At 44.5% G+C, this 20,108-nt stretch overlaps 1 protein-coding gene across 7 annotated transcripts in view; it reads left to right on the top strand.

Moving 5' to 3' along the window:
• MSH1 (MUTL protein homolog 1) overlaps window positions 1-20,108 on the top strand; it is an 85,833-nt gene that overhangs the window by 34,577 nt on the left and 31,148 nt on the right. For all 7 annotated transcript variants that reach the window (XR_015263319.1, XR_015263320.1, XR_015263321.1 and 4 more), the window contains exons 12-13: window positions 16,960-17,065; window positions 17,159-17,234. Coding sequence is in view for 4 of the 7 variants with exons in the window: in XM_086782170.1 (XP_086638296.1) it covers window positions 16,960-17,065; window positions 17,159-17,234 (182 nt within the window). In the remaining 3 variants the exon portion in view is untranslated. The remainder of the gene's footprint in view (window positions 1-16,959; window positions 17,066-17,158; window positions 17,235-20,108) is intronic.

Raw genomic sequence — 20,108 nt, 5'->3', positions numbered from 1 at the left:
TTCATTGCCGTCTCGAGGGCCTCGAGTTTCTTTTGGAGACTCGGGGCCATTCCTCGAGATTGAGGAGAAAGAGAGAGTTATGTTGCTGCCTTGGGGGCTTGAGCAAGGGTGGGTGGGAACCCAGCATATTGCCAGCAGTACTAGCCGTCAGTGGCGAGCAGAGAGGGCGGAAGCAAACAGGGAACAGCGAAGGCGGCGGTGAGCAAGGGCGGCCCAGGGAGAAGGTGGCGGCGACAGTAGCGAACAGAGGAACAACGAAGGCGGCGGTGAGCAGGGGCGGCCCGGCGGCGACAGTAGCGAACAGAGGAGAGGGCGGCGAACAAAGCAGAGGGCGGCGAACAGAGGAGAGGGCGGCGAATAGGGGCGAAACAGCGAACAGAGGGAGGGTGCATCCAGGGAGATTAAATGATATATTGACGTCTCTAAGAGGCAATAAAGGCCTGGGCGACCAAAATTGAGAGTACATCTAAAGTTGGTGTCTCATCAAAGAGAACAACCAAATGAAACTGAAAAGTACAATAAACTAACCGTCTTATAGCTATAAGAACTGTAAGTAAGACTCGTAGATGATATTAAGTAGAAAATACTGGAAAATGTATATCAAGTAGATCCATGTATGTTGATCAATTTAAGTGCTGTCTTCTCCTCAGATCAAATATCTCCGCCATGGGGCTATCTAGAATGGAGAGGTCGTAGAAGCGAGGGCCTCCAATGCCGAACAATAATGGCTTTGATCTGGCAATGGTGAGGATGTCGTGGTCGGGATCTTGGTGGGCGTGGCCGACGAGCACGACATAAGACGACTGCTCTATCAGTGGTGACTCCCTGGGAGCATGGCTGGTGCCATGATGGCCCGATGGAGGAGGTATTAGGAGGTGTGTGGGCTGGGCTGTTGGTGCTGGTGTTGAAGAAATCTGTCAGGGTCCTCTGTCTAGGTACATCATGGCTCGGTCTCCTGTTTGCCTAGAGTCTCTCTGTGTCTCCTGAGCTCAAGTAGGAACAATCCCAAGCATCTTTGATCCTCAAACTCCATGACCTTGCATAACGGCCCAAAACCCTCTCGGAAGAGGCCGCGATATGTCCCTCGGATCTCATAATATACTGTACATCGGCAAATGTAGTGCTCCTCTGTCTTTGCCTCCTGGTAGCATAGCTGATAAATATGGTCATCCGAGATCTGATGCGCATATCGCCCTGTCTCAATCCGCAGTTGGTGTGATGAGGTCCGGATCTGTCCAATGGCACAACGTATCCCATGTGATAGGTGTACATCCATGTACGTTGGGCGGGTAATAAAACCATCTTGTGAGAGAGGTAGAAAATGGCTCTTGTAATGGGCCATTTTCGTGCCTAAGGGCTCAAGGGGACTAGTGCATGTCCTCTCTGTGTCCACTCTGACCATATCCATCCTAATCATGCGGTTCTGCTCTGAGCGGGTGAGATTCAAAAATGGACAATCGAGGCTGTACTGAAATGGTGGTAGTGCGTCTATCCTCAAATCATGTAGGTCAAACCATGATCTTAGCTGAGCATACCAGCAATGAGTATCTCCATCCTCTGCCAACCGTATGGATGAGGTCAAGGCCAATCGGGAGTACCTTTGTTGAGGGAGTTCCCATAGCCGCTGTAAAAAGGTAACTACCTGGAATAGGGCTTCAGTCACTACTGGTGCAGCACCCAGCTCAACCCGAACAATCTCATGTGGTACCGATGATTTGCTCTGAATCATGCAGGCAATCATCATAATCAGTGGTCTCTCCATTTGCCTCCATCCCTCATCCGTCCCTCTCTGAGATATGTGATGTATGCTGGGCTCCCAAATTGGAGCTCCGTACAAGAGGGTCAGTGTGAAGTGTGTATCAAATAGCCGCAATTTGGTGCGCGGCTCCTGAAACTTTATGTCTGCACACTGCCTCTCAAGTGCCCCCAAGGCTGGATGCCCTCCAGCTAATCTAGCTGCTGTTGCCTGCTTCAGGGAGAAATGCGGTCCTGTGAAAGTAACTCCCAAGTAGACATATGACCTGATGTACTCAACCGGCTCCCCTCGGAAAGTGAACTGATACTCTGATCTCGTCACCCATGCCTATGTGGTGTTAAACACCATAACCTTGGTTTTCCCAAGTTTCACTGTCAGATTTCTATCCGCACAGAATGCCTGTAATGCATCCATATGTCTATGTAATCCCTCTCGAGAGTCTGAGATTAGAACAATATCATCCGCATATAACAAGATGGGTATCAACACCCCTGCCAGGCATGCCCCTGGGCCTCCCAATCTGTCTACATAATCGGAGACCACATCCATGTACAGTCCAAAGAGGGTGGGCGATAGCGGGCATCCCTGCTTCACCCCTATCGTGTTGGTCACCCTATCAGATAGTCCGCTTGGAGCTGGGACTTTGGCTGTCTCACAGACTCATACAAAGCATATATCCCCCACTGCATATCCTCAGGTACGTCAATGTCATGCAATCTATGCATAAGCCTGGCACGTGGTAAGGTATCGAAGGCTTTGGGGAAATCCACGAAGCAGCAATATATCCTCCTCTTTTGTGCCCTGTCCTCCTCAGTAAGTGCAGGAAGTGTTAGTATGTGATCCAAGGTAGTAAATCCTCTCCTGAAGCCGGCCTGTCCTTGTGCTCGATGACCATGCCTCTCTGCCCAGCGGCTCCGCTTCGACTCCAATATAGAGCCATATAGTTTGGCCATGTAATGACCAATCATGATTGTCCTATAGTTGCCTGGTACCATGGGGTCTCCACTCTTAAAGAGTGGTACAATGATATGCTCTGTCCAGCTTGCCGGGAAACCCTCACAAATGGCACAATTAAACACATGTACGATCAGCGGAGCCAGAGTATCGTGCATGCTCTCCAACTAGCTCTGTGCCTTTCCATTCTATAACCTGTCTATCGCATATAGCACCATCCTCATAGTAAAAAAGGTGCTGCTAGGTGGTCTAGCTCCCAGTGGAGGGGGGGTGGGTGGCTGTCCTGGTGCATCATATAGCTCTCTAGCATAAGCATGCCGTGCCTCAGGTGCAGTAATTGGACTACCAAGTTGTCTCTCTTGTAACATCTTCCATGCCCTCTTGCTGTCTTGCCACAGGAAGAGTTGGTAGATCTCCTCCTCTAGCTTAGCCAGGTAGGCTCGTTTCTTCCTCCGCACAAGATCAATGGCAATCTCACGTTGTAGCTGTGCCCGTGTCTCAAGGCCAACTGTTATGTGGGGCTGTGCTGCGGGGGGGGTGGGGGGTGCGTGTGTGAGGGATCATAGTGCAGGAAACACATATGAAGCGGATGCATGTAGTACACCTGCCAATCCTCTCGTAATCTCGTCCAGAGGGCTATGCGGGTCTAAACCAAACAGGCCATCAGATACTGTATCTCGATAAAGCCTAGCTGTCTCACGTGTAAATTGATATCTTGGGTACCTAGGTAGATGAGTGGTTGGCCCATCTCTCGGGGGTCTACCTACGAGTGTGAAACTCAGGTATGCATGATCGGCTGCTATGCCAATGGGCCGACTGGAAATCGTGAAACACCGCACATCAGGTATCAATGAAGGAGATCTCATCAGGTAGTCCACTGTGCTCACTCCTTCTTTAGAGTTCTAGTGTGTGAGATCATCTGATCCTTGCCATCTGAATAGGCCATTGTATATGACCAACCCATGTCCACTCCCGAGTGTGAGAAAATGCTTGCCATAATCTGTTATCTCCCCCTCATCCTGTGTTGATCTTTGCAACCCGACATCCTCTGCGGTGATCTCCCGGTACATAGCCTCTTGAGTTTCATACAGCTCTGTCTGCTCTGTGCTTGTACGTGCATTAAAGTCTCCCAATAGTAATATGTCTCCCATGCTGGCAAACCTCATGATATCATCATATAGTGGCGTGTAGGGCGACTCTCCTGATGGTGCAAACTTGGAGTGGGCTGGGGAAAGTAGCATACCGCCACATATAGCTCGCGGAGCCCCTCTCTGCGTACTTGGACCCACATGTACCCCGCATTTGCATCTCTATGTACGACATATATTTTGTCACGAAGCTCCTCCCTGAAAAGTATTGCCATTCCTCTAGATCCTCTGGTGCCTCCCACTGTGCGTGGCTGAGGGCGGAACACTGATTCCCATCTATAACCCCGCACGTCAGGAAGCCTCTTGTTTGTGCACTGATGGGTCTCTGTATACATAGCAATATCACTGTGTCTGAAAGTATCCTCAAAGTATTCTGCATTTGTTCTAAGGGCTCCATTGCAATTCCACAACGTGAATCGCAAGGTCTCTTTGGTTGCGCACCGTCAGGCGGGCCCCTCTCCATAATGATGACTCGGCCATCTCTGTATACCGCCCATTTCCCCTCTTTCCTTGCCTCAAGCACACGTGGCATGTGTTCCTTCCGGTGTGCTATCTGTGCTGGTGTAAGGTCCTCATCCAAATAAATCTTTTCCCCCTTAAGGGCCATCCTTTTGGAGAGGAAGGCCTTCTTCTCCAAGTCACCAAACCTGATGATCAATATCTTCGCCCTGGTTTCATCTTTGCCTACTCGCCATGCTCCAGTAATGGATACATCTGTGGCTCCAATTTTTGTTGCAAGAGCTTTTGCATCCTCTTGGGGATTTCCCTCATCTTCCCAACCAACTACGCGTACATGTAAGGCACGTGCCCGTCTCTTGGCTTCCTCTTCCAAAGTAGCATTCATCACCTCTACTTTATTGATTGGTTTATCCTTCTGCTTTTTAACTACTTCAATCCATGGGCTGACTTCCTCAATTTGTTTCTTTGTGGCACTGGCAATTTTGCCCATGAATGCATTTCCTTCTCACCTGCAGCCACTTTTGCCTTACATGATTCCAAAGTGTTTTTTGCGTTTGTGTGATGTCTTTTTCGCAGCCAGCCATACATGTCTTCAAAGTGCCTTCGTACGATGCAACTGTTGTGCCAATCTCTTGGAGCATGTCATCCTTCCATTTTTGCATCTCTTTTTTCATTTCCGCGTGCATCAAGGCTTGGGCTAATTGCATCTCAACCCGTACTTGGGCTTGCATTTCTCCCTTCAATTGGGCATATGTCTCTTCCTTAAGTGTTGCGTATATCACTTTATTTTGGGCATGTATCTGCTCAGTCCATTCCTTTTCAAGCTCGTGTCGCATGGTGTTAATCTTTGTCCTTATGTGCAGCTGTATCTCCTCATAAAGGGCCTCATCTTGTCGGGCCATCTTCGCAAGCCTTCGTGAGCCAGAGGACATGATCCCTTCCCTCAGTCTTTTGCGATATGCATTTGGTGCCTTCATGGGGGTGTGGAAGGTTGTCTTACCATCCTGTTCTCTCTCCTGGGATTGAGACATGTTTTCCCCTAGTTGCTGCCTTGGGGGCCTGGGCAAGGATGGGTGGGAAAACAGGGCTGAGCAGAGAGGCGTGCACAGAACATAACAGAACAGGGCGATTGCTTGCGCACATGCTAGAGTAGAGAGGTGCGCAGGTGGGCGCGCACAGAGCAGAGCAGAGAGGCGGGCAGAGGCGCTCAGGTCATCTCAGCAGGTGCTCAGCATTCGCGAGAGAGAAATGAAATGAAATGAAATAGATATATTAACGTCTCGAAGAGGCCATAATGGCCTATGAGACCAAAACTGAGAGTACATCTGAAGTTTGTGTCTCATCAAAGAGAACAACCAAATGAAACTGAAAAGTACAATAAACTGACTGTCTTACAGTTATCAGAACTGTAAGTAAGACTCCTAGATGATACTGAGTAGAAAATACTGGAAAATGTATATCAAGTAGATCCATGTATGATGATCATTTGAAGTGCTGCCCTCTCGTCATATCAAATATCTCCGCCATGGGGCTGTCTAGAATGGAGAGGTTGTAGAAGTGAGGTAGGTGCCCCCGATCCCAAGCGATAATGGCTCTGATTTGGCCATTGTGAGGATGCTGTGGTCGGGATCTTGGTGGGCATGGTTGACGAGCACGACATAAGACGGCATGAGAGAGAGAGAGAGAGAGTGGGTGATAGCGAGAGCTGTTTTAGGGTTTCGAATTGCTGTCTGCCCCTGTTTTAGGGTTTCAAATTGCTCTCTTATTGCTGTTTTAGATTTTCAAACTACTGTTTTTGGCTGTTTTAGGGTTTTGGGCTGCTGTTTTAGGGTTTCGAATTGCTGTTTTAGGGTTTTGGGTTGCTGTTTTTAGGGTTTCAAACTGCTGTTTTAGGGTTTTAGGCTGCTGTTTTAGGATTTTGTATAGTTGTATTCTGTTGTTTTAGGCTTTCATCACAAAGAGAGAGAGAGGGAGAGATACGAAAAAGTGGGAGAGATGTCGACTCTCAATGAAGATTTCATTACCAAGACAGTGGTTGCTTTGGGTCCTAACATTGACAAAGGCGAGATAGAGGATGTACTTCGTGAGCTAGGCCTTTCTAAGAGGCCTAAATGTTTTGGTGGTGACAATAAAGATGAAGCTATGGTTGTGGCAACAACCCCGGACACAAATATGCCCTTGTTGGGTGATGGGTCGAACAATGTTTGTAATGATGCACAGGTGGATTGGGATCTCTTGTTGGATTTCGCGAATCCCCTTCTTCACGAATATGTGTAACATAATGAATCGAAGGCAGTGGCTATCCCTGAAGAGGATGTTTTGGAAGTGTCAATGGATACGCCCCGTGTTTTGTAGGTCTTGGCTGCTTTCCATGAGAACTGCAATTTTCTTTTTCATAGGGCGCTTTCCGCCAATGCATATGATCTGTTAGTGGTTGAAACTTGACTTCCCTTTTGCCAGCCAGATGTGGTAGATGAAATTTTTGATGGACCTAGGGGTTTTTTTGAAATTATGCTTAAAACGCCTAAAGCTCGCTAGGTGGTGCTTTAGAAAGTGCCTTTGTTTTTTGAGGGCCATTTGGTGCATGCTTTCCCATGGAGACCCTTGGCTGAGTTTCAGGAAATTCTCAAGCAGGAATGTCCCGTTTGGGTGGAGGTGGAGAATTGTCCTGCCATGTATTGGCCTCTGTTGCATGAGGCAATGCAATCTTTGGGAAAAGTTTTGGTTCCGCTCCGTTCTAGATTGCTAGCATCTTAGCTCAGGGAGTCCAGGATAGTGGCTTGTACATGTTGATTGTTTTGCTCTCTATTGGTTCTTCTTTGCTCTTCGGCATGCTTGCTTTGGCCATTTGAGTTATTAGCTTCTACAACGAGCTTCGAAGGATGGGTTGGTTGAGGTTTATTGACTATCAGAGGCTCCAACTTCTGTTTGTTCCTCTTGTTTACAACGGAAGCAACACCGAGCCGCCTTTCCGAAGGAGGCGACACATAGATCTTTGACATCACTTGCTCTTGTTTATACAGACTTATGTGGTCCTATGAGTACCGCGTCTTTGAGTAAGGCGTTGTACATACTCGTGATGGGGGATGACTTTTCCAGATATACTTGGGTGAGGCTTTTTAGCACTTTTGTGATTGGAGGGTTGAGGTCGAAAAAGAGACCGGTTCTTCGGTCAAGGCTCTCAAGACCGACAGAGGGGGTGAGTTTACATCCCAAGAGTTTTAGCAATATTGCAAGGATCATGGCATTCGAAGACAGCTTACTACAGCATATACTCCTTCACATAATGGAGTTGCAGAGAGAAAGAATAGGACCATCATGGAGATGGCGCGTGCTATGCCTAAGCATTCTTCATTACCTCGATGTTTCTGGGCTGAGGTGGCTTCTATTGTAGTCTATATTCAGAATAGGTCTTTCATCTGTTGCTTTTTCAGATAAAACTCCATACAAAGCTTTTCATGGCGAGAAGCCCTCTGTTGTTCATTTCCGGGTATTTGGTTGTTTGGCGTATGTACATGTGCCTAAGGAGCATCGCTCTAAGTTGGACTCGAAGTCTTAGCACATGACTTTTCTCGGATACATTTATGTGTCCAAGGCATATCGTTTGCAAAGTTGTTGTGAGCCATGATGTGGTGTTCGACGAGACCCCTACATCTTCAAGGGGGGGTGGTAAGCTTTTTCTTCCTCCGCCTCCGCCTTCTCCTCCTCCTCCCCTTGCTTCTGTTACACCTCTAGCTATAGATTCTTAGTTAGATGATGATGATGACTTTGCTCCTCCTTTGGCGAGCTCGAGCAGACCGGTGCGTGGATGGTATTTTCAGACAGTTCGTGATTCTGGGTTACAAGAGCTTCCTTTTGCTCCCCTGCGTGGTTCTCTCAGACGATCTTCCAGAGTTGTAGAGAAACAAATTCATGAGGGCAACATGTTTGTTAACTATGCTCTTATGTCCTCTATTATTCATGGTCCTTCTGATCCCACTTCTGTCGTGACGAGGCTCTTTCATATGAGCCTTGGGGTCGTGCTATGTAGGCAGAGTTGGATGCTATTGAACGGAATGGCACTTGGATTTTGGTGCCTAGGCCATAGTAGCGTAAGGTGATTGGTGTGCGATGGATCTTCAAAACGAAGTACCGAGTTTATGGCAGGTTGGACAAGCACAAGGCGAGGTTGGTTGCCAAGGGCTATGCTCGGCGCCTTGGAGTCGACATCGATGAGACCTTCGCTCCGACGGCCCAGATGACTACCATTCGAACCGTTCTTGCTCTTGCAGGACATCATAGATTGCTTGTATTCCAGATGGACGTCAAGTTGGCTTTCTCGAATGGAGAGCTTACATAGGAGTGTATGTTGATGAGCCGTGGGGATTTGAGGTTCCAGGTAGACATGGCCATTACGAGTTTCTCGTATTATCTTTTGGGCTCACAAATGCTCCTGCTACTTTTCAGCAAATGATGAATGATCTCTTTCGAGATTATTTGGGGGAATTCGTTGTAGTGTTCTTAGATGATATTTTAGTTTATAGCATGTTGAGCATCTTATGGTAGTCTTGGGGATAATGATTGTATAGTAAACTCTCTAAGTGTGAGTTCTTTTGTAAGGAACACACATACTTAGGTCATCGAATTTATCGAGATGGTATGAGTATTGATCTCGAGCGGATTTAGAAGGTGTTGGATTGGCTGGTTCCTTGGACAGTGAGACAACTGAAAAGATGCAAGGGAGAAGAGAGCTTGAGCTCTTGCAAGCGCACACACTTACACACTCACACAAACCCTAGAAGAGAGCACATAAGGTGAGAGGCTGAAAATTCTTCTTCACAAAAAAAAGAGGTCTACAAAGAAGATAAAGTGACTAACACACATAATAGAGTATATACAAGCAATCTATAATGTGAACACGCTAAGAGGAGTGGGTAGATGTGGACTAATCGATGTAGTCCAGCTGTAGAATCTTTGGCGAAGATATGTCGGTGCCAGTTACCAAACTCGCCAGTGATATAAATGTCAAACGGTCATGCAGGCGTCTCGTGAGTGTCCGCTCATGTTGAGCTTGATATCTCAACACTCCCCCTCAAGCTCAACTCCAGCTCATGTACTCCAAGCATATCTCAAAATCTGCGGAGCTTGTTAGCTCCCAAGGCCTTCGTGAAGATGTCAGCAACCTGATCCTGTGTGCTGGCGTAGACAAAGTCGATGTCACCTGGCAAGACTCTCTCCTTGATGAAGTGGTAATGTACCTCAATGTGTTTCATCCGCGCATGAAGAATTGGATTCCAGGCAAACTGTATACTGCTAAGATTGTCACAATGTATGAAAACCTCTCTCCACAAATCCCAAATCAACACACCTCTCCTCATGTAATCCCAAATCAACAAGTAGCTTGCGTAACCAGGCTACCTCACATGCTGCCATCGCAGCTCCTCTGTACTCTGCCTCTGTACTCGACAAGGCAACTGTGGGCTGCCATCGCAGCTCCTCTGTACTCTGCCTCTGTACTCGACAAGGCAACTGTGGGTTGCTTCTTATTGCTCCATGTTACAACAGCACTCTCCAATGAAAACATAAATTCATTGATAGATCTCCTGTCTGAGATGCTACTTGCCCAATCTGCATCTGTGTACCCATATAGCTCCAATGGTACACCTATTGCATAAAACAATGCATAATCAACAGTGGCCCTCAAATACTGAAGTTTACGTCGCACACTGTCAAGATGTGGTTTGCGCGAGACTTGCATAAACTGGCTCTCTAAACCAACAGTGTAGCTCAAATCTAGCCTGCTGATCGTGACATGTATCAAACTTCCCACTATCTTCTTGTACATAGTGGGATTCTCCAACACATAACCTGCATCCGCACTAAGCTTTTGCTATTTTGATCTAATGGCATCGAGATTGGCTTACAATCAGCCATCCCATACTTGGACAACATGTCCAATGCATACTATCTTTGCAACAACCAAATATCCTCAGGTGTGCGAATGATCTCAATTCCCAAAAAGTAGTGCAGATCTCCCAAATCCTTTATCTCATACTTCCTTTTGAGAAGACTTTTCTTATGCTCAATCTCATCCAAGTTGTCACTCCCAACAATAAGATTATCTACATAAAAATGGTGATGATCACAATACTCTTATCACTCTTACGCACATACAAAGAGTGATCTGCATCTGCCATATGAAAACCAATAGTGACAAGATACTCAACAATCTTGTCATGCCATGCTCGTGGAGCGTGCTTCAGTCCATACAAGGCCTTACGAAGCTTACACACATACTCTGGGTGAGCTGTATCCTCAAAACCTCGTGGTTGATCCATATACACCTCTTCTTGCAAGTCACCATGCAAGAATGCATTTTTTATATCCATCTGATGTAAAAACTAGCCTTTAGTTGTAGCCACTGCAATCACAACTCTCACAGTTGCTATCTTTGCAACTGGGGCAAATGTCTCCTCATAATCAGTCCCATGTGTCTACGCATATCCTTTGGCTACCAATCTAGCCTTGTACCTGCTTATGCTACCATCACTGTTATGTTTCACCTTGTACATCCACTTACAGCCAATAGCTTTCTTGCCTTCAAGCAATGGCACCAAATCCCAAGTCTCATTTCCATACAATGCATCCATCTCCTCATCCATAGCTTTCTCCCAACACACATTTCCAATAGCCTCATCAAAACATCTGGGTTCTACAACTCGAACAACTTTTGCCATATAAGCATAGTGATGTGCCACATAACCATCATAAGTCAACCTTTGCCATATAAGCATAGTGATGTGCCACATAACCATCATAAGTCAACCTTTGCAAAGGGTTTTTGGCTCTTCCAGATCTTCGTAACTCTACATTCATTGCTTCCATAACCTTCTTCACACCAGGTGTTCTCATTGTTGGAATCCCAAGCTCCTCATCAAGGCTCATCTCCGAGTCACTAGAATCTTCATCAACAAGAGAATGCCTTGTAGAAATATCAGGCATACCAAGGGGCTCAACCACTCTCTTTGCCTTTATGTGATGGTCACCATGAAACTCGTTTCGGTGGCTTTGAAACTCGTTTCACGTTTCAGTGTTGAAACGTTTCATGAGCACATTGAAACCATATCGTTTTATGTGGGGAAAAAGGTTGTGATTTTGTGTGCTTTTTAGCTTTTATAATTCTCTCTTTCCTTCTTTCATCCTATTTGTTCTTTTCTCTTCTCTTTTGTATGTCTTCTTTGTTTACTGATGATAAATATGCTAATATCATCTTATAAATATTGGCCAATACCTTCACATTTTATGTATATGATCGTTTCGGTCCAACGTTTCGTTGTCCACCTACTTGGTGTTGAAACATTTTGTTCCAAAATAAATTGTTTCAACATCATCTCGTTTCGATAGTGAAACGTTTCGCGGTGAGCTTGGTACCAACTACATTTTCAGGATTGGTATTATGACGTAGCCTGCCACTCCATGGTCTATCAACATAACCGTTGGATGAGGACTCTTCTGGTCCACTCAATGACTGTGATTGTTGACTTGCATTCTGTGCAACCATATTTCCACTTACATCAGTCCCAACAGCATTCTTTTCAGCAACATACCAGTTACACATCTCATCAAATGCAACATCCCTGCTTACTCTCAATTCATGTGTAGCAGGATTATACCATCTATATCTCTTTTGCTCAAGGGAATACCCAATAAACACACATTTTTTTGCTTTTGGATCTAGCTCGTTACGTAACTCATCAGCACATGCACATATGCAATATATTCGAAAACTTTCAAGTGAGACAAATTAGGTTTCTTGCCAGTAAACTTCTCCTCTGGCGTTACATCATATGTATGGTTGCAGTAGGAGTCCTGTTCATGATATAAACTGTTGTAGACACAATCTCAGTCCAATAGCTATGTGGCATATTCTTCTCAGCCATTAATGCTCGTGCTATCTCTGCAATGTGTTTATTCCATTTTGTTGCGGAGTGTATCTACATGTAAATTGTCTCTAAATGCTATTCTTTCGCAAGAATTCAGAGAACTCAGTGGAGAAGTATTCTCCTCCTCTATCTAACCTTAGGCACTTCACATGCTTTCCTGTCTGTTTTTCAGCCATAACTTTGAAATTTTGAAAATGAGTGAACACTTCACTCTTCTCCTTCATGAAGTACACCCACACTTTCCTTGTGTGGTCATCAATGAATGTTACGTAGTACTTGCAACCACCCATAGACATAGTCTTCACAGGACCCATACATCTGAATGCACAACATCTAGTACATTCTTGCTTACATTTTTGTCATGTGGAAATATATGTTTTGTTTGCTTTCTAAATTGACATGCTTCACAAACTTTCTGCATATCTTCAACTTTAAACTTAGGTAGTCCTGTCACAATTTGTTTAGTCTGCATAGACTTCATCCTTTGCACATTGACATGCCCAATTCTCTTATGTCAAATGTCTGTATCTGCAACAACTCCTGAATCATTTGCAAACATTGCAGCATTCACTTCAGGCATATTTACATTCAATGTAAACATTCTGTCCACTCTATTGCTTTTTGCAACCAACCTGCACTTATCTTTAAAGTCTTCTACATAACAGTCATCAAGATTAAATCGAACTTTTAACCCACTCTCAATCATCTGGCCAACAGAAACCAGATTCTTTGTAATGTTCGAAACATGAAGTACATTTACCATCCTGCATAGACAATGGCACATCTCTAACATGGGCAATCGGATAAGCAGTGTCATCTCATGTTTCAACAAAACCTGGTCTTTCAAGACGCTTCATTTCCTTGAACCACTCACCATGACTTGTCATGTGGTTCGAAGCACCTGAATCAACATACCATACATCATCCTTACATGTTGCTACATCATTTCTAGACACATCATTAACCGTATGTTGCATAACAAACCTCTCATTATCCTCATTATTTCTGCTAGAGGATGCACAGTTGTTTTGTTGCACTTTTCCATTTCGCATGTCACTTTGCTTCTTATAGCAATTTGCTTGTATATGCCCCGACTTACCACAGTAAAAACAGCATCGTGTATCATTATGCTACCTTGGTCAATTACCACGACCTCGTTGACTTCCTCTACCTCTAAATTGACCTCTTCAACATGTGTGTTGTTGCGAATCTTGGGACTGTTACTGCTGCTAACCATAATTCTGATTACCTGTTCGGCCACCACCTTGGTCATGTCCACGACCTCTACCTCGTTCTCTACCTGCACTTCTGTAGAAGGCCTGCTGCTCTGAACTGTTTTTGTTTTGTGAAGACTTTTGATCTTCACCTAAGTTTTTCTCTTCAATGATCAGCATTGATACCAAATCAGTGAAGTTAGGAATGTTCTCCCGAGTCTGAATAGACGTCTTGAACGCCTTGTATTGTGGCTCGAGATCACCTAGACACACTTCCACCTATCATTATCATCAATAGAAACACCAATTGATGCAAGGGATTTCATAATTTCCTTGACCTTCAAGGCATAATCATTCACAGACATATTCTTCTTCTCCACGGTATGAAGCTCATTCTTCAACTGAATCTTTATATGCCCAATCATGGTGTCATGTATACTAATAGAAAGCCAATACATGACATTCCTTGCTCCTTGAACTCTTTTACATCTGCAACAGTTGGATTAATATCCGGTATCACCGGTGCCTTCTCATGTTCACCTTTAATGTAATCCCAGCAATCTTTTTCCATCAGGAAATTGGTCAATTTAAACCTCTAAGCATCGAAGTTGTTCTTGTCAAGCTTCTTTGCAACAATCTGGTTTATTTCATCATTTGACATCTTGTCTGCAACACAATTTTATCAAAAACAGTACTCTTGTTTGACCTTCACAAACTGCTGTATTCTTTGCAGCAGTACTATACTGCACCCAAACTGTTACAATGAGTGGCCTCAATTTGCATACATGTATCCAATGGCAACTTTGAGATCTCTTTGCAGTACATAGTGTCTGCACAACAAATCGCCCTTCCTGCAGTTTCAAAAATAGAGTTTTGCAGAGAATCGAAACTTACTCGCAGTGGTGGGGGTGAACGTCTGCGAACTGAACAACGGAGTTCCAGACATGTCCAAAACGCGTTTTCGCTCCGAAACAATAGTCCAACGGACAAAATAGTTGCCTTGTAGCTCTGCTCCCGCGAAGAAAGCTCCTCAATCGGAGTTTGTTTGCCAGTACCTTCCGAAGAGTTCTCGACAAGGGTGTAGTAGCCAACACAAAGGGGGAAAAGTAGATGAAGCTCTTACCCTTGTACCGCTTCCTGTGCTTCTCTTGCTTGCTGCTCAGTCCTTAGCATGAACCAGGCTCTGATACCATGAAAATATGCAAGGGAGAAGAGAGCTTGAGCTCTTGCAAGCACACACACACACACTCACACAAACCTTAGAAGAGAGCACACAAGGTGAGAGGTTGAAAATTCTTCTTCCTATTCACACAACAAAAGAGGTCTACAAAGAAGATAAAGTGACTAACACACATAATAGAGTATATACAAGCGGTGCATAATGTGAACACGCTAAGAGTGGGTAGATGTGGACTAGTCGGTGTAGTCCAGCTGTAGAATCTTTAGCAAAGAAATGTCGGTGCCAGCTACCAAACCCGTCAGTGATATAAATGTCGAACGGTCATGCAAGCGCCTCGTGAGTGTTAGCTTATGTTGAGCTTGACATCTCAACAACTTTGAGTATCTTTGGGATTCACTATCTTTCTTAAAAAGTTAGTGAAGTATTATTCGAATCTGACTGTTCCTTTCACAAACCTCCTTAGAGGACAGGGACGAAAGTCTAAAAATCTTATTAATGGGAATGAGAAGCTTGAGGATGCTTTCCATACTCTTAAGCTTAAGTTGAAGGATGCACATATTTTGGCCTTACAAGATTCTGACAAACCATTTGTGGTTGAGACTGATGCCAGTGATTACGTGGTAAGGGTTGTCTTGTTCCAGGGGGGTCTACCTATGGCATTTGAAAGCAAGAAGCTCGATGATAGCTAGGTTAGGTGGCATACTTGGGAGAAAGAATTATATGCGGTTATACACGCATTGAAAATTTGGAGACATTATTTATATGGATCCAATATTCTTATCTTGACTGACCATGAGTTGATCAAGTACATCTGTGATAGACCTGAGTTGAGAGGGAGGAAGGCACGGTGGGTAGAGCTTACACAACACTTTTATATCGAGATTCAATATAGGAAGGGTAGTTTGAACCGGTTTGTTGATGCTTTGAGTTGGATTGGGGAGGTGAATATTAGTGCTGCAAAGTCCTCCAGCCATCAAACCCCTATAGTCAAGCATAAACATGGAATATTGAGACTGGCATCTAGCTCACCGCGCAACAGTAGAGCCATTTAGGCTCACCCACTTAACCCCACTTAAGATGCCTTACCCATAGGCTATGGTTAACCTAGCTTGAGGGTCTTAACCTTGGTTAGCCTTGGGCCGTAACATACTTAAGCCCTTAAGAACCATTGATGTCCTCGGCAATGAATCCGGGGAAACGACTCTTTAGTCTACACATTGACTCCCATGAGCACTCTTTACGCTTTCCCTTGCAACTTTTAGCTATTGTTGTAGTCTTGGTATAACAGTAATTTCTTGGTGCAGCAAGAGACAATCGATAGTGGCGTTGTCATTTGTAGAGGCTGAGCATATGGCAGACAACCATAGCTTCAGTTTGTAAGAGCATATGGCTTCAGGATACTTGATGATTTGGGATTTCAGAGGAACAGCTTCTTTGTGACAACGGAGTTGCTTTGCTTTAACAAAGAATCTAGTGTTCCATGCATATTGATATTCAGCATCATTGAGGCATAGAAATATAATGATGATTAACTGGGGGATTTGACTACGTATCATCATCATTCCATTTCAGCAGTCCATGTCATTAGCCATAAGTCATAGTTAATGTTGTTAGCTACAAGTCATGGATGATGTCACTAGTCATGAGATATATGATGATGTCGCAAGACTTGTGAGTCAAGCGTGTGTCTCTTGCTTAGTCCAAATGTCAAAAGTGTGTGAGACAAGTCACATCTTAAGGAGGTTAAGAAAACCTATATGAAGGGGTTATCCCCTCACTTGCAATCTATTCTAGCAAATTGCACATTTGGAAACTCAATAGAGTACTTGTCCTCTACAACTTGTGTTTCCTTCATTTATAGGGTTTCATGTTCTAAGGTCCTAGAAAAGGAAGGGTGGACTGGCTGGGCAAGAAGGGCATTGAGGAAAGTGCTGGGAGGGGAGACAGTGGACTGTTGGGCAGATGGGAAGTGCCAAGTGGTGTGACACAAGGCCTAGGGCTGCGCAAGAACGCTTGCCTAGGTAAGATTGAGGACGGAGGCAAAGATGTGTGTGGAGGCAGCCGAGCTGTTTCTTTGGGGTATGTGTGAAGAGGAAGGGGGAGTAGGGGTGATGTGGCAAGTCGTATGTGAGATATAGGCTTAAACTTGTTGCTCCCCAATCTTCAATAGAAAAAAACCATTGTTTGAATTTCTCAAGGTACTCTCTCATCATATTGCATCCACAACATTATGGTGGACCATTAGTATACCTAACATCACTTGTTTTTCTTTATAGGGTCTTTATGCTGATAGAGTATGTGTGCAATTTATGTCTAAGAATTGCAGGTGAAAAATCTTTATGATTTAGATTCCAAGGAGGAGTTCAGGGAGGTGATTTTTCCTTCCAAAGGGCGGCCCAAACCATTGTACGTGGGAACTGCTGCACAGATTGGTGCGTCACTTGATGATTCGGTTGAGTTGTTGAGAATTTTTTCTCTGAAGAAAGTTTTGGATCTTACTGCAAGTCCTTGACAAGTGTTTTCAGGTGTCCTACCAACTGTTGGGGTTCCAAGTTTGTTGAAAGTGCTTCTTCCAGCAGATTGCACAGGTCTTTGTCGTGTGTAAGTTCTCGCCTTGAAGAGATTCATGGAGCATGCTCTTTGCTACAAAATCTATGCTCTAGACATGCATCCCTGCATACGTGTGTGCATGCAAGGCACAGTCATTTTTATGCGTTTTCTGATGCTACAATTAGGGTTGACTCGTTGAGCAATTCTGCACCTATAAATTAACTTAAAGAGTTTGTGTGTGCAGTTAGCATTTATGAACTCAAATATGCTGGTAGTTTCTCCTTATGATCTTAATGTGTTTCCTTAGGATCTTTATTTATAGCCATGGCATTCTTATAGGAAGCCACAGATTTCCTCCTTTATTTGGGTTTCCCTTCATGGTGGTCTAGCCACCAATCAGTGGAGGTCTGTTACTGGTGCTTGCCCAGCATGCCCTAGATGTGCATGAGTTTCGGAGTTAGTTTACCATTGTTTATGGGAGTGCAGGGAAGCATAGAGGGTTTGGTCTGCACTCCCATAAACAATGGTAAACTAACTTGGTTGACACAGTCTGGGCCTCAGCTGAGGTTCGAGGGGACTGACAGGAGCTTGGCCATTATGGTTAGGCAAGGAGTTGCTTGGCAGTGTTGTCTTCAGGATTTGCCACTTTCACACTTTGTCCCTCCGGCACAGAGGTTAGACAATTCTTGGGAGCCTATTGCTAGCATCTCAGCCTGGAATATCTGGAAGGCTAGATGCACTGAGGCCATTGAGGGTACTATTGTTCTTGTTTCTCAGTGTCTTTGCAAGATTTGGAGTGATATTATTCACACCATTCTGGCTACCTGGGCCAGAATCCAGGGATCTTCGAGGGCTCTGGAGAGGAAGCGTGGCCAGTTTATGAGAGAGTGGGACATTGGTATCCTTTTCACATCCTCTCATTTGGGACCCTATTGGTAGCACAGGGCTCCTGATTGGTTGAGATCTCCACCTTGCTTGGTGTGAAATCTCCATTTTGTAAAATTTTACATACTTAATAGAAGTCTCCTTCTGAAAAAAAATAATAATCTTAGAACGGGTTCATGCAAAGCTTGAAACGGGTTTATGAAAAGCTTAAAACTCAAATATGCTGGTAGTTTCTTCTTATGATCATAATGTTTTTCCTTAGGATCTTTATTGATAGCCATGCAAAGCTTAAAACGGGTTTATGAAAATCCCTCGGTGATAGAAAGGCCTTGCTGTTCTTTTGGCTTTTATCCATGCAGGGATGACAGTGAACTTGTCGAGATAGGTCTTTGGAGCGAGCCACTCATGCCTATGTAGCTCTCATGTTCTAAAGTTCTCCTCTTGAAGAGGTTCACGGAGCATGCTCTCTGCTACAAAGTCTATGCTCTAGACATGCTTCTCTGCATACCTGTGTGCATGCAACACACAATCATTTTTATGTGTTTTTTGATGTTACAAATTTCTATTTTTTTTTCAAGGAAGAGACTTATATAAAGTATGAAAAAGGCATACAACAATCATGGCTATAAGACGGAATAGGGTTGAGCAATTCTGCATCTATAAATTAACTTAAAGAGTTGGTGTGTAGTTAGCATTCATGAACTCAAATATGTTGGTAATTTCTCCTTATGATCTTAATGTTTTTCCTTAAGATCTTTAAAGAGTTTGTGTGTAGTTAGCAATTTTTTTTTCCAGAAAGAGACTTCTATTAAGTATGAGAAAAACATACAACAATCACAACTATAATCCGAAAAAGAATAGAATCAGCCCAATATGTAAGGTGATTTCAACCACTGAGGAGCATCATGATGCCATGTAAGACCTGTGGTACTAGAGGAAAAGAAGATGCCATGGTCCCACTCCCGCATAAATATCATGTGCTTCGCCTGCGCAGAACGAGAGGGCCCCTGAATGCGAGTCCAAGTAGCCATAAGAGTATGGATGATATCACCTCATATAGTACTAATGCACTGAGACCCAAAAATTTGGACACCCTCAATAGCCTCCGTGCATCTAGCTCTCCGGATCTGCCATGCTGTAATACTAGCAACAATCTCCCAACTGGTGTCAATCCTCTGTCTGGGGGGTGTATAATCAGAGTGAGAAACATCCTGCAATAAACGATGTTGGGCAATACCTCTACGAATGAAAATAGCAGAATCTAGAATCTGTACCGTTGCTCTCATAAAAAAACTGCAGACCGGAATGGGAGAGCCAAGCAACTGCCCCCCAAGTCACATGCATGGCTCGGCCACTCAATTTGCCCATAAGTTGGGCTACAGAACCGCAAATTTGCTATGCAGTGTTGCATCCCCATAAACAATGTTGTACGGTCTCAGAATCTGTCGCACACCTAGGACATGAAGGTGTTACACCGAAAACCGATCTCCACTGATTGGTGGGGAGACCACCATGTAAGAATAACCAAAAGAAATAAGAGATCTGGCTCCTTCTGTACGAGTGCCAAAGTCTATGCCAATATCTGCGCTCTATCACTGGAGAAATATCATAGCTCTCCCAATGAGGCCTGAGAGTAGGGATCCTATGCATCTGTCAAGTGAGGAGAAGCTTGGCATTCCGGACAGTGAAGTTGAAAAAAGGAAGGCTTTTCAAAGGATCAAAGGCATCAATCTACTCCCACTCTCCTGGATCCCATTGAAGATATTTGATAGGACTGCCACCATATAACCACAACCACCAAGAGCCATGAGTCACTATCTGAGGAGAAGGGTCAATGAACCAATGCTTTCTCGAACGACCAACAACCCTCACTAGACTAAGCCTAGTATCTGGGATGATCTCCTCCATACTACATCTCCTCAATCTCCCTCCAAGCATGATAGAGTAAATGATGCAATCTGTAGCTCTCCTGGCCCGGGAGAGCAATGACCTGCAGAGGTATGCCTATCCTCGAAAAAAATCCCAGCTAACTCGGATGAT

This window comes from Cibotium barometz, chromosome 44 (genome assembly GCF_041138505.1).
Source record: "Cibotium barometz isolate CiBa-2024 chromosome 44, ASM4113850v1, whole genome shotgun sequence".
NCBI classification, from domain to species: Eukaryota; Viridiplantae; Streptophyta; class Polypodiopsida; order Cyatheales; family Cibotiaceae; genus Cibotium; species Cibotium barometz.
The sequence above is the reverse complement of the archived record's forward strand: the minus strand, read 5'-3'. Positions and strand labels throughout refer to the sequence as shown.